Consider the following 17,902-nt stretch of genomic DNA (forward strand, 5'->3'; position numbering starts at 1 on the left):
TGTAAGCGTGGCCACTGAATATTCGTAACTATTCAAAATTCCAACCTCATGCAGCAGCGCATTCCATTTATATATTTTACCCTGTCCGCTTTCTTTTCTCTGCTGATTCAGCTCCTATGCTGTAAAAAACATGGGCCTGAGGCTAAGAAAAATGTAATTCCACTTTCGAGCTATTTTTAAGTGCCAGCAGGATCGGGTCCTTTTCTACTTTTTTCCCCCTTTCGGTTACGTGCAGCACGGGCAGGCCAGCACAGCAGAAGTGCGGCGAAGCATTACGAGCGCTGCTAGGTGTCCCCAGCGCCGCAAGGCCAGTGTGAGCACTGCTAGCGCTGCAGGCGGAGGCTGTGCACCAGCTGAGAGCATGTGCTGCCTGTCTCGTCTTACAATGTGCTTCCTCCTCTGAGTGGGAAGGACCCTGACTGGGTGCGTGAGCCAGAGGGAGGGAGACTAATAAGGACAGCGCTACCTCCCCCTTTGCACTCCCTGAGAGACTCACTCCAAGAACTTCCCAGCAATGCAGCGGCTTAGAAGCCATCATGTTTAAGCGTGTGGGGTTTTAATCACCAAGCTCTACAGGTAAGTGATCCCGAAGCGCCCCCAGAGCGATGTTAATGACCTTAAGCCACCTCGCCTTCACTGTGCTATTTGTGTGTGCTCTGCCTCACCTCTCTGTATGCCTGACACCTCTTCATATCTCGGCTCCAGTTCATGCACATGCAACAAAGTTTTCTTGTTGAATGCAATTAAAAAGGGATAGGTCTTATGGAAGTCGAGCGGGGGATCTGCAGCTTGGTGTGTTCTGCTGTGCGGGTTTGACCCTCTCAGTTTGTCGAAGTTATTTAATTGATGATTGCTTGGGGTGTAGACATTTCGACTGTTAATGAGGTTTCGGGGTGAATATGCTCGTGTCCTTAGTGCGACAGGCGGGCAGCGTGTCGGTGCAGTGGAGTGACGGCGGCTCTGCACAGACTGATCGTGGGTGGCTGGCCCTATCCGGCTAGCGTTCCGATACGTTTTGGCTAAGGGGGTGCACTAGTCTCTGATAAGTTCGGAACAGCATTAGCAGGGGGTTCAATCATCAAAGACTCTGCACAGCAGTGTCTGTAAAGGAAGCAGGAAGGGTCTCTGCAGCAGGGTATGTTTGCAATAATAGTAGCTATGGGGTAAACACACTATGCCCAAGGCTGAGCAATGGAACTGCGCTCTCTGGGGCAGCGGGTCCTTGACGTCCCCAGCCGCCTCTGTGAGCTGGCGCGAGGTTAGTCTTGGTCACTGAAGACGCATTGACCACCCGTGGGAGTTCACACTTAGACTAAACTCATGGGGGTGAAGTGAGGGCAACGCTTTAATAGAGCAGCATCCGAAAAAAAAAAACCTTTCGGTACCTTTAGGCTGAGCAGTTTGCTCGAAACACATTATTATTATTTAATATAGTAGTATGACTACTGAAGATAAGGAAACAGTGGTTTTGCTAGGATGACATACTGTCACCCAGCGGAAATGCTGAAAATAAAGCTCATAGTTGAGTTACAGATCGGGACCCTTAGACAGAGGTCCACGAGCACTGGTTATTGGGGTATATATGGTGTGTGTGTCCCCGAGAGGGTCGAATTAGAAGTTACACTTTCACAGATAAGTGAACTGCATCCCGTTCCGAATATCCGTTGTGTGCGAACCCCAGCACTGCATGTCTGCCCCGTAAAGAGCTGAAGTTTGGGCGCTATAGTACACGTGCTTCTGAGCTGCCGTGCCCCTCAGCTGAGCGCACGGGCAGCGTCTCGCTCATGCCCTGTCAGCACCCCTGGTTGAGTCCCGCTGTTTGTCACTTTCCATCCTGCACTCTGCAGTCTTTGCTCCCTCCTCTGACTGCTCCCGGTGGAGGGAGGAGCAGCCGCGTGCCGCCTTTGACTGCACTTCTAAGGCATGCGCTACCAGTGTCACGCAGTGCTTTTGGTCCCGTCCTTAAACAGAAAGTTATGCGAGAGCGCTAGGACTAATGCCTCGATCTGGCTTTACTTTTTATTGTTATTTAAATGGTATCCGATGTTCATTTGTGAGTGGCATTTCTCTTTTTCAATATGACTTCAGAATGACTCTACAGCAGAACGCCCCATTTAGCACTTTTGTTTGCACAAAACTTCCGGGATATTTTTAAAAACCTGAGCATGTCAGTATGTAGCCACATAGGTCAATTTTCACCTCCCTGCACTTTACTCACCCCGCTACAATCTGACAAACGACAATATCTGATGAATTGAAGTCACTCTAGGATTTAAATTTACAAAGCATGAATCCGAGAATTTTTACCACAGGCTAATCTCTGCCTTTAAACAGATTAGTGACTTAAACTAATTTGAAGCAGTCTACCTTCTCCCTGCTTAAACAAGCACACACACACCGACTGTTTATTCTCTTGCAAATATACTCATGTTTTTATGAAGCCTGAATGCAAGGACAAAATTATCGAAGTTTCTGAGCGTCTATACTTCCCACTTAAAAGGGTGTTGTTAATATACATTTTCCAGTATGTAGTGTACATTGTGAGGCGATGCAACGCATTGTACTATAATAGTCGGCCCCTCCTCTACTTTATTTCTCGAATGATGTCACATTTCTTTTAAACACCAACTCCAGGCAATCACAGCTACATCTTTTGCTATACTGAAATAGTTAAATTAAACTTACCACCTCATACACAGGAAATTAATCGTACATGCTCTAGTGATCTCTAGAATGGAATACACCAATTTGCTATATTTAAGAATTTCTGCAAGACTAATAAGTACATTACAGATGGTTCAAAATGCTGCTGCACGTCTGATTCTTGAATGCCCTAGCAGGTAGTCCATCCGCCCAGGTCTGAAGCATATTAACTGGCTGCCAGTCAATAAAAGGATCAACTTCAAGGCAGTGCTTAGTTTGTGAAAGAAAGTGTTGGTGCTCGAAGCTCTGCTCAGAAGCCAGTGGCCAGTGCAATTAAAGGTCAGTGCTGGTAATACCAAAGTTGGTAGTTTTAATTGACATCGACATTGAGTGGTATTTATATAGCGCATGGCTACCCGGAAGCATCCCTGCGCTTAAGATAGACAGAAGCAGATGACCAGAACACGTTAAGGAAACAGCAGTGTCTTTAGGGATCTGCGGAAGGAGAGATGGTTGGGTTCGGCACGAAGATAAGGAGGGAGGGAATTCCAGAATTTGGCAGTGTGCAGGGAGAATTGACAGCCTCCATGTTAGACCTGACACCCTTGACGTGGTTTTTCCCCCATGTTTTTGCCTCTGACTCATGTATTTTTGATGCTGTGCTGGATTTCGTTTTTGCTGGTTTAGATGCTTTGGACACTCTGCCACTGCTGATCAGTGTCAGAGTGTAAGTGCTCCCTCTGTAAATTGTCATATTGATTGGGTATACCTGATTGGCATATTTGTATCACCATGAAGTCCCTAGTAAAGTGCACTGTGTGTGCCAGGGCTGGTGATGACAGATGCTACTAGTGGGCCTGCAGCGCAGATTGCGCCACCCACATGAGTAGCCCTAAAATGGTGTCTCAGGCCTGCCAGCGCAGGGCCTGTGTGCAGTCAGTGGACTGCCATGTCCGCCTGGCCAGTGTCCCCACTGGCAGGGCCTAACCCTTCCCTGTCTGTGTACCTCAGTCACCCCTATGGAAGGCTCAAGGTACCCCCCTGGGCAGGGTGCAGTGTAGGGATAAGGTAGAGCATGTACTAGTGCAGGTAACATGCTCTGGTAGTGAGCAGCAGCCATTTTGTGTGCTCACTGCTGTAAGGCTGTCTTGCTCCATAGAGTAACATGGGGGAGGCTGGTCCCATTGGATCCCAGCCTATCTTCCCATAGGAACAAGATGGAACATTAGTGATTGATATCCCTGAACTCAGAATTTAATAACACATCTTTTAGGAAAGGTTGTTTTTGAATTATGTGTTTGAGAATAGTACTTTTAGAAAGTGGCTGTTCTCTTGTCTAACCTTTCTGTGTGCCTGGGACTGGTTGTGGATTGACTGTCTGGGTTGAGGATGACAGGGGCTGCAGAGCCTCCAAGGGGTTATCTGAAGCCAGCCCGTGGATGAAAGGCAGCATCTGCTGCCAGGGAAGTGGGAGGAGATCGCATCTGATAGTGCAGGGCTGTGCCTGCCTGACCACCCTGCTGGCTCCCCCTCCTGCTGGCCAAATGTCACCTCTGACCCTGATACTGACAGGCAGAAGGAAACCAGAAACACCGCAGTGCTCCAGCAACCCCAGAACTGGTTTAGACCGGGCTCAGGGCCCACTTGCACAAAGACTTCAAAAGACTTCAAAGGACTTCAAAGACTTTTTGGGGTATAAGAGAAGGACCCCTGACAACAGATTTTTAGATTCTACAATCAAGAGGAACCTCTGCCAGAAGGACTGCTGAAGGAGCTGATGGAACATTGCCTTGCTGTGTGCTTTAAGGGCTGACCTATCCTGCTATCCAACTGAAGGAGAGGAGAAGAAAGGGACTTTGCTGTGAGCTGTGACCCTGCCTGCTTGAAACTGCTAAGACTTTGCTGTGTGCTGTGTCTGCAACCTGAATCTCCAAGGGCCTGAGAAGAGCTAGCTCCCTGTCTGCAACCCAGGAACATAAAGGTTGCCCAAGGACTACAAGAATCTGCTGTGCCCCTTGAAGCTGCTGTGTGGCGAAGAGATCATGAAACCCTGTAGTTTGCCTGCTTAGCGCATTGGCTGCTCTCTAATCTGCTTGAGGGCGCCGCGCTGACCCAGCCTGCTGCGTGGCCAAGATCGACGTGTTCATCGACACGTGTGTGGGGCAGACCGGAGACTTGTGGGCCTCTTCAGCGCCAGGAGCGCTGAAAAACAATTGCTGGCCGTGTCACCGTCGCAGCCCGGGGTCAGTAACCCCCGTGAAAGTGTCCCGAATCTTCCCGGTGTTTGCGTGCTAAAGATCGAGCCCGCCGCGCTCTGATAGGGGGAGAGAGTCGAGCCCCCTCACCAGAGCCGCGACGGGATTGGCCGATTGTGCGGAGCGTCATCGGCGAGGCTGCGCTGCCATTGGTTGGCGGCCTCGCGTTCAGAGGGGCTCGTCTGAAGAGCCGCGACGGGATTGGCTGCCTCGACTGAAGCTGCCGAGGAGCCGAAGAATCGCCGTAATCACCGCCGGGACCGGGGAAGATTGACCTGACCTCGCCGAGGGACTTGCAGAGTGCTCCAGCCCCCGGCCTGCCGTCTCTGCTCCCCGCTGCTCCCTGAAGGACTGAGAGCGGGCGGAGAGCGTCCTGAGACCGGCCGGGCTGGAGTGCGAGTGAGCGTTCACCCGCGAGGTGCGCCTGGGGGCCTAAATTGATACCGACCCCGGGAAAGGAGTCCCCCTCCCCCCCAGCATTCCGGTGAGGCGCGCTTGAAACGCTCAGGGTCCCTGACGCTAGGGGGATTCTCTGGGCATTATTTACGCTGGCATTGTCTTCCTTGCTCGTTTTGAGAGTAACTTCATTAACAATCAGTGACATTCTTTCTACGGGCTGATTAAAGAGACTTGAGACATTCTTTCTGATAAAGAAGCTTCCTGATGATAACAAGTGCAACCATTAAGAATTAAGTGCAACATTTTTTTATGACAAAGTGATTATCGTGCAACTGCCTTATTTACATTGCTGAAACTAGATAAAGTTATATATTTTTATAAAATATACTTACCTGTGTGGTCTCAGTTTGTGGTGGATTGGGGATTATTGTTGTGTTGAGTGCAATTATTATACACATTGCCTTGGGGATAAGCCTGCCTGCTCGCACCAAGCTACCTAGAGGGAGAGCGGAGGTTATCTACTGTGTGTATTCCTTCACCCTGACTAGAAGCAAGGGTCCCTACTTGGTCTAAGGTAGTTACCTCTGCCAACAAGAGACCTCCAGATCTAACACTCCACTTCCGGTTTTATTGACTTTAGGAACTGACGCCAGGTTAAAAAATTTGGATCAGAGGGCTTTGTTGGGCTGGTAGCGCTGGATGACGTTTTTGAGGATGGGGGGACCTAGGTTTTGGAATGATTTATGGGCGATACAAAGTGATTTAAATTTGATTCTTTCCTCAACGGGAAGCCAATGAAGGGATTTCAGCGCTGGTCTGGCAATTGCATTTTTGGTATGTCAAGCAGTAATCTCGCAGCCCGATTCTGGACGGTCTGAAGCCTCGAGATAGTGGCCATCGGGGTACCGAGATAAAGCGCGTTTGCGTAGACCAACCTGGACAAAACAAGTGCCTGTACCATGATCTTTATCGCCCTGAATGGCAGGATTCGGAGAATTTTGCGAGAGATTTGGAGGAGACCGTAGCAGGTGGTGGCCGTCTTCCGAGCCTGGGGCTTAAAGGATAGGTCCTGGTCCAGCCAAACACCCAGACTCTTGACCTGAGTTTTGGGGATGGGGGCCGGACCCAGGACCGTGGGCCAGATTTCGCTCATGTCAAGTGGGGAACGATTTCCCAAGACGATAATTTCACTTTTATCCCCGTTTAGTTTCAGAAAGGAGTCCCTCATCCAGGAGGCTATTTCTTGAAGACAGGAGTTTAGGCCTGAGGGGTTACTGTCCCTTTTGTTGAATCCAATCACCAGCTGAGTGTCATCAGCAATATCTACTACCTGACCCTTTTTCTCACACTTGCAAGTTCCCTTTTCTGTTTAGGTCGGTGTTGCCATCTTTTTCTTCCTTATCTTTCCGGTCTGTGTGATTTTCCCTCTCTTGCACTCAGTAAATATCTGACACAGGAAAATAGTTGGCGGTTTCGAAATACAAGTGCTGGTGTCCCACACCTGCAATCAGTGGCTCAAGTTAAACACTGTTTCAAGACCTTGCTGGTCACATTTAGAGTAATCCAGAAAAAGAGGCCTCTTTATTTTAGTAGCAGATTTTGTGAATTCACTCCTGCCAGAGCTCTTCACTCTGTTAATTGTGGACTGCTTTAAATGCCCAGAGTCTGTAAAGCCTGTGGGGCTATTGCTCCTTGATGCTACTGGCAGCAAAGCTGTGGAATGAGCTGCCGTTAGAAAAGAGAAAGGTCAGCTCTGAAGCCATGTTCAGAAAGGGGTTGAAGACTTCTCTTTTCAGATAACTGTAGGCAGGGTACAAGTCCTAAACAAGCACTGGCATAGCCAATAGGTCTTGCCTTTGGGACCTTATAAGTATTTAGTTATGCAGCAGGTCCCAAAGGCGAGACCTATTTGCTATGCCAATGCTTGTTATAAATTGGTGTCAGATTTCTTGTGTCGTGTTGATTTCTTCTTCAATTGTTTTGGTCCTATTTAAAGGTGTACCACTAGTTTCTCTGTGCAAGTCTTGCTGCTCAGTTCCACAGCTACCCCGAATTGAGGTTTGACAGATGAAACCCAAGGGCCCTTAAGAGGTTAGTAAGTGTATTGCATGGGGAGGTTGCACAACTACAACATATAAAACACCCCATTTCCTTACAAATAATAGCACTAATTCAAAGTACTAGCTTCAGCACATGAGATATGAAATTATATTTGCATCTCATGTCCTGCTCTTTGAGTTGGAGGTGCTGGTGAGGAAAAAGTGGCTGGAAAATTACACTGACCATATGCCTTTCAATGTGGGCGATATTTTTTAACCAGATGTCTTCTTCAAAGGAGGTCATAGTTAGGGCAATAGTGGAAATTGGATTAACTAAGTATCAATTCCTAATCCAAAATGTAAGTGGGTGCAACTAATGCTTTTCTCCTTTAAATGACCAAAAACGTTTTGTACGATGTGAAACAATCTGAGCAACGACCAAACAAAGACATCAACATTACAAATAGAACTAAAAACAAAATCACAGTACCTGGGATTTTTTCTGATATCATCTAACTGACCCACCACATGAGAGACATTTGTGCGAATCATCTTGAAAGCAATTTCTTCCTCTCCCATGGTTTCAAACCTACACAAACACACAATATGCAACAATTAGATGATACCGGAACAAAAGGCATCACTCTTTAAGTACATTTGCAACTCCTATTAAAATTAAAAAATAATGAATAAGAATTTTGGATTACTGGCTGGCCACAGCAGAGGTGCTGCTCTAAGTATGCCTCTAAAGGATTCGACTTTCCTCATGTACTAGGGAGAAATCAACAAGAATAATATTGTTTCAATTATGCATTTAAACACTTTTCTCTCAACTGAGAATTTGTTATATTATGTGTATTTGTAAAGCCCACTATCACCGAACTGTCTTCTAGGTGAAAGTTAAGGTCTCCAAGGAGGATGAAGGTGCTCGCATTGACAAAAAAAGTCCTGGATGTCCTGAACTTCTTAAACCTCTCTCAAAACTGTACAAAGCAATGTGCATTTTCAATAGGTTTTCAATAGGTTCCAGACTGAATAAAAATAAGTTAAAACAAAACATTGGGAAACTCATTTATTTCTGGCTGTAACACGATTATCAGTGCACAGAGAGTGTCTCCATATAACCTGCCTCTGTGTTTCTTTTATGCCAGTGCTCCCTTTTTCAGCCACGGCAGGTAATATCACTTACCTTGTAAGGCCGCCGACTCTCTTCCATCATCATCTCTCGTCCGGTCCGACCGAACAGGAAGCACACAGGCTCTCCCAAGCCAATCACAACCCTGCTGTTAACAGTATTGTGACTGGTCTGAGCGCCGTGGTTCAGCGCTCAGACAGGCAGTGGGAGCCTGTGCACGCTCCTCACCTGGCTGTGAACATGCTAAATGTGCATGACTGTTTGGCTGGCCCAAGAGGGCAGGCCAAACAGTCATGCGCATTGAAGTGCACATTGAAGTGCACATATTTCCTCCTACCCCTGCTGGCTACAATGACAGCCAAGCCCCGCCCCAACACCTGCTTCTAGGCATAAAATGATAACAGCATTTTGTTGTTATTTTATTTTTCTTTTTTTGTACTGCCTAAAAGCAATGGGGTGACGTTCGTCCCTTTAGCGGAGGAGCAGCCACTGCCCTTTTTTCTTCCCAAGCTTGCAGTGCTGCCTGGCACTCGGACAGCAAGCTATGGGAATACAAAGTAGGGAACAGACTAAAGAGGCATAGAAAGGTAGATTGCACAGAGACATTGCACATATCGCCTATGCGCATGTGAGCTTGCATGTGTTTGAATATATTAGCACAATAAAGCCTGACTTATTGGTTTTGCCAATGTACATTTTCAGTATGTTTGTGGTCCCTTGATTTTACCATTTTCATTATCGTTTTGCTTGGGGAGGGTACATTAAAGTCATTATTTTTAGAGAGTGAAGTAATGGTCTACCCAATCCAATTTCAGAGAATTAGGGACATGTGGTGGTGTTTCTTCATGGCTAGCAGATCTAGAGCGGAGCCCCAATTGTGAATTGTGAAAATGGAAAGTGCAATATTGTGTTAGTTGGCTGGAATGATTTGCAGACGGTTGTGCCATCTTTTTAAGAGTGGATGTTCAAGTTTCTGAGGAGAATCTGACGACAAGAGGAGGAGAGTTGGTCAGTGCTATAATCAAGGTATTTATCAATAAAATACCTTTGGTGCCAAGTGGGTGATATCCAGCTGTGGATCCTCCAATAGGGCGGAGGAGCGTCGCCCCACTGCTAAAAACAAAAAAGCTGCAAATTTGAAAAATTAAAAGGCAATAAAATAAATATATTACCATTTTATTTTTAACTGCTCCAGAGCCAAGCCTCTAGGTGGGGCGAAGCCACCGTTGCTGCGGATTGGCAGCAGGGGAGGAGTGGTACACACTTTAGTTTAAAGTGTACATGTCACTTTGGCCAGCTGTCTTGCGATGGCCATTTTGACGTGCCACTTTAAAACTATCCAACCCAAGCTGTCTTGAGTGGAGAGCAGGCACAGGGCCACAGTCTGCTCCAACCAATCCCAGCACTTCTCTTGTGGCGCTCAACATTATCAGCAGCATGAGAGAAGCATCTGGTAAAGTTAAGGGTGTTAGCTCTGCAACCACGTGCTCCCCAACTGAAGAACACCGAGGAGGAAAAGAGGAGGAGAGTCAGTGGATAAGTACATATTTTATTTGTAATTTTTTGACTTACTGGCAGGCACGGAGAGAATCTCACTGCCTTCGGCCTCAACCCCAGAGCTCTCAGTCGTGGTCTATTATAAACACTGTTTGTAACTCGCCATGATTAAGAGCTTTGACATGGACCCTAAAGGCATTCTCACGGTCCCACAGTGTCTGACAGTGGGTCAAAATGATTTATTGTTTTCCCCACCACTCATGCATGTCACCAGCTGCCACTGGCGATATTCGAATTTGTAGTCAACACAGTTAGGCATCTGAACAAGTTGAAATTTAGTGAGTTAATCAGATTGCTAGTAAGCAACTCCTCGTGGATAAATGCAACTTTCCCACCACTCTTTATGTTTTGTACAAGGGGATGATTTTATAGCCTAATTGAAAGATGGTTTATGGAGGATGAGCAGAACTAGGTTTCCGTGGGTCAAGGATGTTATGTTATGGACCTTTTGTATAGCGCATGACTCACCCAGGGCATCTCAGCACGGCTAAGGTGAAGGAGACTGGAGAGAGAGGAGTATCAAAGGCTGAAAGGTTAGAATAGGAAGGCTTTGAGTTGTTTCCTGAAGCTCAGATAGGAGGGACATTTGCGTAGGGGCTCTGGTAGTGCGTTCCAGTATTTAGGAGTAATACAAGAGAAAGCTCTGCCCCCCGAACGAATGCTTCGAATATGAGGGATCTTTAACAAAGTCATAGCATTTGATCTCAAATTGCGGCAGGAGGACTGCATACAGAGTTTCTTTTGTAAATAGACGGGACCTGCACCATTGATGGCTTTGAAAATGAAACAGCAGATCTTAAAGAATGATCTCTTTTTCACTGCAAGCCAGTTAAGTTCTCTGAGCAGTGGGAGCGATGGAGATCCTGGAGGATGGTTTAAAACCATCCTTGCCGCAGTATTTTGGATGACTTGAAGTTTCGCTATCAGAGTTTCACCCACTTCTGCCATTAGGGCGTTCCCGTAGTCCAAGCGACTCGCCACCATCGCCTGGACCACTGTTCTGCGATGTTTCACTGGCAGATATGGGATGATTCTGGGAAGGAGGCGAAGGCTGTAGTAGCAAGAGCCAATGATGTTTTTAACATTATCCTTCATGGTTAATTTGTCATCCAGTTGAATTCCCAAACTCCTCACTGAAGGTGAGGGTTTGGGAGCCGTCCCAGCTGGGCAGGCCACCAATCGGCCATGTTGAGATTATTTGTTCTTCCCAAAAACATAAACTCTGTTTTTCCTGGGTTAAGATGGAGAAAACTTTCTGTCATCCAGCTTGAGATGGCCATCATACCAGGCGAAAAAAGCACTCTGTCCTCATTCCGATTTGAACCCATGGGGAAGATCAACTGGGTGTCGTCAGCATATGATATAATCTCAAATCCAAAGGGTCTGACAATTTTGGCAAAAGGAGCCATATGTACGTTAAAGAGAGTAGGGCTCAGACAGGAGCCCTGTGGAACTCCCTTAACTAACCGGAAATTTTTGGACCTATAAGGGCCCAACATGACCGTTTGCCCTCTATATGTCAAAAAGCTGTTTAGCCAATTCAGGGCGATGTCCTCAACACCTCAATCCTATAGCCTCTCCAACAGCAGTCGATGGGACACAGTATTGAATGCTGCGGAGAGGTCTAAGAGGACGAGAATTGCGGATCCAGCTTCATCTAAGGTTTGTCTTATTGCGTCCGTGACAGGCAATAAGGCAGTCTCGGTACTAAAGCCGGGCTAAGAATAAGGTCTTGGATAACGGCAGATAAGGAAGCTGCATTAGAGACAGCAGAGTACAGGTCAAGATGGCAGCTTTGATTTGATGTGTAGACGAGGAGTCACTGGGTTGAAGAAAGATGATACCTGTGCGGTTGCTTGGACAAAATTATCTTTAATTGGGTTACGTATTTTACATTTGGAGAAAATGGTAACAGGATGTGTTGTGTGATCTTTGATCACAGAGCATACGGAATGTAGGATGCTACAGAGGTAATGTACAAGGGAAAATTCTGCTTCTGGGAGAGAGGTGGAGGTTATGGTTTGTACACTTTATATCACCAACCATCCTCGTTTTCGATTTGAAGCAGTTCATTTTGGAAAAGTGGATAAAAGAAATTCATGCTCTTGTCTGTAGTAAACGGCTGTAATTTTCCAAGAAGACATGGAAGCTGTTGCCAAATGGATGAAAAACAGCTGCCTTCAACTAAACACCAACAAAACGTAAGTACTCATCAAGGGACCACACCCCGATGCCTGAAACAACACCTGGTGGCCCCCACCCTCGGAAGTCCGCCCACCACCACGGACCACGCAAGCAACCTGGAAATCATCCTAGACGCCAAACTCAAAATGGACCCCCAGATCAACGGCATCTCATCCTCCTGCTTCCACACCCTCCGTCCCCTTGGCAGGACCATCAAATGGATCCCCCTCGAATACAGAAAGACCGTCACTCATGCCCTGGTCACCAGCAGACTCGACTACGGAAACGCACTCCACGCCGGAATAAACAAAAACCTCACATGCAAGCTACGGAACATCCAAGACGCCGTGTCAAGACTGGTCCTCAACCTGCCAAGACATTGCCACATCTCCCAGCACCTGCGCAAACTCCACTGGTTCCCCATCGAAGCTAGAGTCACATTCAAGATGCTCACCAACGCTCACAAGGCCTTCCACGACACAGGACCAGCATACCTGAACAGCCGACTCAAATTCCATGCACCCCAAAGGACCCTACGATCAGCCCAGATCTCCGGCACTGTAGTCCCCCGCACCAGAAAGACCAGATCAGGCGGCCGCTCCTTCTCCTTCTGGCAGCTAGAGCCAGGAACGCCCTCTCTCTCCACCTCAGACTAACAACATCTCTCCCCATCTTAACAAGAAACCCTCAAAACCTGCCTCTTCGACAGACTCCCTCCTTGATGGAATGGACCCTGCAAACCCCCGCTCCCCCAGCGCCTTGAGACCCTCACGGGCGAGTAGTTGCGATTAACGTGATTGATTGATTGAGTTAAAGAAGTCAGTGTGTAGTGTAGCTCCTATATTCCCAATAGGCTCTGCGCAATGGAATATTATATTCTATAGATTTGACGTAGGACTTATATCTACTTGGTCTCTATCAAATATATTAGACTTAATTGTGAGTGCCAGCTAGCTCAGAGGTTACTAGAAACTTTCTCGAATAAACAAGAAGGGATTAGTTTCTGACAACAACATAAACATGACAACTGTTTCTCCAAGAATAAAACTGATCTCCAGAGTCGTGGAAACAAAAGATAGATATTTTACTCAGAAATAGAGAGACGGGCGTTTTCAATAAAAGGTTTTATTGAACCGTCTTCTTTCTCATGCAAGTAAAGTGAACTGCTACAAAGTATAATGCGTACAGTAAGAAGAGTATTATAAAATAATACTGTAAAAGCATTGTATGGTTCCTAGACCATAGATAAATACATACATAAATAACAAAGGCTAAAAAGTACTCAACAGGCACTTCTAAAATACGCCTACCTAACCTAAGTCTAGTACGAGGGAAGAAGTGAGGTGTAGCGTAGGTTTCGTTTTTCTTTGCCAAGAATCCAACCAAGATTTCTCTTAGGGTCTAATCAGCTCTGTACCTTGGTTTTAGAATGTCGGAGGTCTGGTATCTCTGTCTCTGGACTCGATTTCCCAACACTCCGCGAGGGGAGCTTGGAAACACTGGAGCTGGATTCTCAGCGAGAGAAAGGAAGCATCTCTGTCAGTGCGTCAGCTGGAGGGTTGGCTTCCTTCGGCATTTGCTGTAGCAAGCTGCTTCGGGCAAGTAGATAGTCTAGCTGCTCCAAACCACTGTGTGTTTGCTAGGGCAAGTGTAGGCATATTTATACCTTGAAGGTGCCTGGTTTGACGTTAAGTCGGACATAATAACGTCATCAAAGAACCCTAAGGAAATGGTAGTTCTTTGAAAACTCCATGATTTCTAGGACAAATCAATATTCAAGTAACTGACTGCTGAAGCAGAGTTTTCCAAGAAATCGTTGTGGCTTTTTGGAACTAGTGGAAGTAGCCTAGTATTTGGACTGGATGGGTTATGTCTAAATCTGGGTATGATTTCTATGTCTATATAAGGGCAATGTGAATTATACCTATATAAGGGCATGAATCAGTAATTTTCACTCGGATCCTAAAACGCCGTACAACAAGTGTAGAGTATGAGCTGTTTGTTACTTAATTAGAGCTGCTTCATACCAACTTACGTAGATGATTACCTATTGTTTGAATGCATGCAAAACCAAAGAAACCGCTCTGTCACAACAATTTCAGCCACATTGCTAGAGATAAGTGGTTAGCCCTTCTTTCGTCGTCGTGTTAGGCAGACCAGGTCCTTACTCAGGGAAGCGGTGTTCTGTAGAAATCCAAACTCAGCTAAGCATATAATAATCAATAAATCATTTTTTAGCCACTGCTGTACTTAAAATGAAAAGTACTCTATTTTCAACTCTACGCAACGGTACAAAAAGTCAGAAGCCCACAATACTGTGAACAGTTATCAACAGAGCAATCACTTTGTGGAGGAACCAGTCTGTGTTGGCTTAGACCGATCCCCTATCAAGTTATCATAAACAGTCATTGCTGGATGGGACAAATTGCATACTATGGAAAATAGTTGGTAGGGATTTCACAAGTACATTCTGGGTTCACTGTCTACGCCACACCCCAAGGTGAGTAGGGCTAGGTTGTTGGTAGAGTGTAGGTTTTCCCAGAGTTAGTTAGTTCTCCCCGTAATGTTGCACTCTTGCACTGTACCGTTGATAGTCTTTGGAGGACAGGACTGGCTGGAGCAGTTGCATTATTCCAAGTGGTCCTACATTGCCCACTAAAAGAGGCCGCAGTGACTCGCACAAGGCCCAGAGAGCACTATTGCTGTCTCTAGTCTCTGTGTGCAGGCACGCATTAAGATGGCATAAATGGTGGTTCACAAACACATGTGTGGGCTGTTAAGACTGTGCTCAATCTGATCAGTATCATTTGTATTTTCTCTCAGGGATATTCCTTAGACCCAAACACAAGCCCATGAATGAATTAATGTGATTTATTATGCACTACTAATGCTAATAAAAGACTTTCAAGGCTCTGAACTGAAATGGCTCATCCAGCCCATTTGTAAAGTAAACAGAAGTAACTTGTTTTGTTAAAGAACCAAATTTTTCGATTTATTACAGAAAGAGTGTGATTGTTTGTGGTGCGAAGAGTTAAGGGAAGAGAATTCCAAAGTTTGGCACCTACCACTGCAGCCAAGTGTCTTCTTCTCTGTATAGTACTGAATTGGGATTTGGGGGTAGGGAGGGGGTTTAAATGCAGAAATCCCAGAGGTACATAGAATCTAAACAGTTTTAGCGGCTGGACCAGAGCAATGAACTGCTCTGTGAATGGGGGATACAATCTTACATTTAATCTTTATTTGCTATAGATAGCAAGTGTAGATCTTTTAGTTTAGATGAAATTGAACAGTCTGGGAATATCCAATAATAGTCTGGTTGATTAATTCTCCACCTGCTGAAGTTTATTTATGAATTCATTTGGAAGGCCTAGGTAGAGTTAATTTTAGTAAGCCAGCCAAGAACTTATAAGGGCATGAATCACAAATTGCCTAGCCCTAAGAGGAGAAAAAAAATCCAACACCTTACAAAGGGTTTTTAGTAGCCAGAAACAGGTGGGTGGGTCTGCTGGGATCTAATGTTGAAAAGAAAGCTGGCTATTAAATTTGACCCCAAGTTTCCTAACAGTATTTAAGGGCGAAGAGAGTGGACCTAGTTCAGATGGACACCAGCAGTCATTGCCAAGTTATTTATTTTCACAAACTTTCAGTAGTTCAGTTTTATCAATATTTAGTTTGAGGTGGTTCTCATTCATCTATGAGGCTACCGAATTAAGACAGTGTTTGAATCTCTTCTGGCAGGATGGTTACTATTTGCCAAAGACACAATCAATTGCATGTCATCCGCATAGGACAACACTTCGAACCCAAAACTCATCATCCACACAAAGCAGGGAGGCCCATCTGCCTTTAAGCCACAGTGGAGCCAGTGGCAGATGTAGGAGTAACTGCCAAATATGGTAGCAATCTTGATATATGTAAGCATATGTGGTATTCCTATAGTGTGAATCTGACAAAAGGCAACGGTAAGCAGTACAGGGTCACGGCACTGAGTGAACAAGTGATAAGAGAAGGCATCTGGTTTAAACCCTGTGAATGCATTATGATGTAGTGTTTTCTTAAAAAGGTACACCTTCAAATCTTAGGACGGTGCTGCTGGATATCGGAATGTTGTTCCAGAAAATGCCTGCTGCCTTGTTTTTTTATTTTCTTCACTTCCTAGTCTGATGGTGTCTTGGCTGAGAACCACTAGTGATGGGAAGCTTGTTTGCAAGGTAAGCAGGAGTGCTAGTTGTAATGGATTTGTAAATTAAATGATATAGCGTCAAGTCTTCAGAAGTGCTCACTGGTTTTATGGTCACCCACCAAAAAGAGTGGAGATTCCCCTCAGCACCATGTCATCCAGATGATTTTGGTTTGGTTGCCTTCTTTCCCAGATGTGGTCCACAATTCTCTCTGGGTCGGTCACAGAAAATGCTTCAAGCGCCCATAAGTAGGTCAGGGATTACGTTAACCTGCTGAAGGGCACACTGGAAGATGAACCAGGGTTTGGCAGTGCAGATCCTTCCCTGGGATACAACGTGTTACTTTAAGTTCTTCCTGTCCCAGCTCACTGTGGTCCTCTTTCTCTAGTTAGCTTTTCCTGCATGCAAGAGTATCTCTAGCATCCCAGTCAGTCAGCATCATCCCTCAAGGTAGTCCATAGGCAGCTTTTCTTTTCTTGGCAGGCTGCATAACTTTTTGTTTCCGTACCTCAAAAAGGGAAATTGAAAGTCAGTGAACCCACTCTGGTGCACAGGAGAGTTTCTTGGCATCTCCTGATGTGGGGACCTGAGTACTGGTTGATGAGAAATCATAACTGGTGGTTTTCGCCTAACAGTTCCACAAACTTTGCAGAGTTTGTTTATTTCAATGGTCTAGCAGCTGTGGGACCAATTTCAGACAGTTTTGACTTTCTCATGGAAGGTTATTTCCAGCACCCCTCCACAGCAGTCAGTCAGCTCCTTCACTGAAGGTAGCCCCTCAGAAAACCTTCTTGGCAGGCTGTAGAACTTCCAAGTCCCCACTGCCAAACCTACCAAAAGGAAGCTGTGAATCAGCAACTCCAAATCTGGAGCACAGAAGTGAAGTTTTTCTCAGTCTCCACTGATGTGGGACCTCGAGTACTGGTTAGTGATAAATCATGGAATCCTGTCTGATGGTTTCTCTTGCATATGTACACCAAGTATGAACACAAATGTATGTATTCCACATGTTCTAGGATCAGTCTAGGCAGTTCATGACTTTTGTGAATACCTCCCAGACTGGCCAAGCCACAATCTTTGCCTTCTAGTGTTCACAGAAGAGGGAGAAGCTTCCCCACTTAGATACTTTTAAGCCAGTTTGAGGTAACAGCTCTGGGGAAAAATAGCCCAGGAAAGAGGTTCAGTTAAACCCTCTTGAGAAGAATGGACAAGGAAAGGGGCAAGGGCTGCCCCTACACTTCAAATGGACTCTCTTTCTCCTATTCTCCACATCATAGAGTTTGGTTCACTACACAGACCACATGAATGCTTTGGGGAGGTCCTGCAATTCACATTCCTGTGTGACATAATCTTTCCATCCTGTATTTTAGGTGCACTTCATGTAAAGGAAATCAAACCGGATTCCTGGGCTGCCACAGTCACACACACAGCATGTACACTCCACACACATACCATTGCAAAGACAGATGATAGTCATACATGCAAAGTTCAAGAACCACATCGAGATAG

The 17,902-nt window shown here is 45.8% G+C and overlaps 1 protein-coding gene across 1 annotated transcript in view; it reads right to left on the reverse strand.

Annotated features, from left to right (window-relative positions):
* Positions 1 to 17,902, reverse strand: part of GNPTAB (N-acetylglucosamine-1-phosphate transferase subunits alpha and beta) — a 715,805-nt gene that overhangs the window by 91,261 nt on the left and 606,642 nt on the right. Inside the window, exon 18 of the mRNA XM_086919157.1 lies at positions 7,827 to 7,925. Within this exon, the coding sequence (XP_086775283.1) occupies positions 7,827 to 7,925 (99 nt within the window). The remainder of the gene's footprint in view (positions 1 to 7,826; positions 7,926 to 17,902) is intronic.

Source organism: Lissotriton vulgaris, chromosome 1_1 (assembly GCF_964263255.1).
Source record: "Lissotriton vulgaris chromosome 1_1, aLisVul1.2, whole genome shotgun sequence".
NCBI lineage: Eukaryota > Metazoa > Chordata > Amphibia > Caudata > Salamandridae > Lissotriton > Lissotriton vulgaris.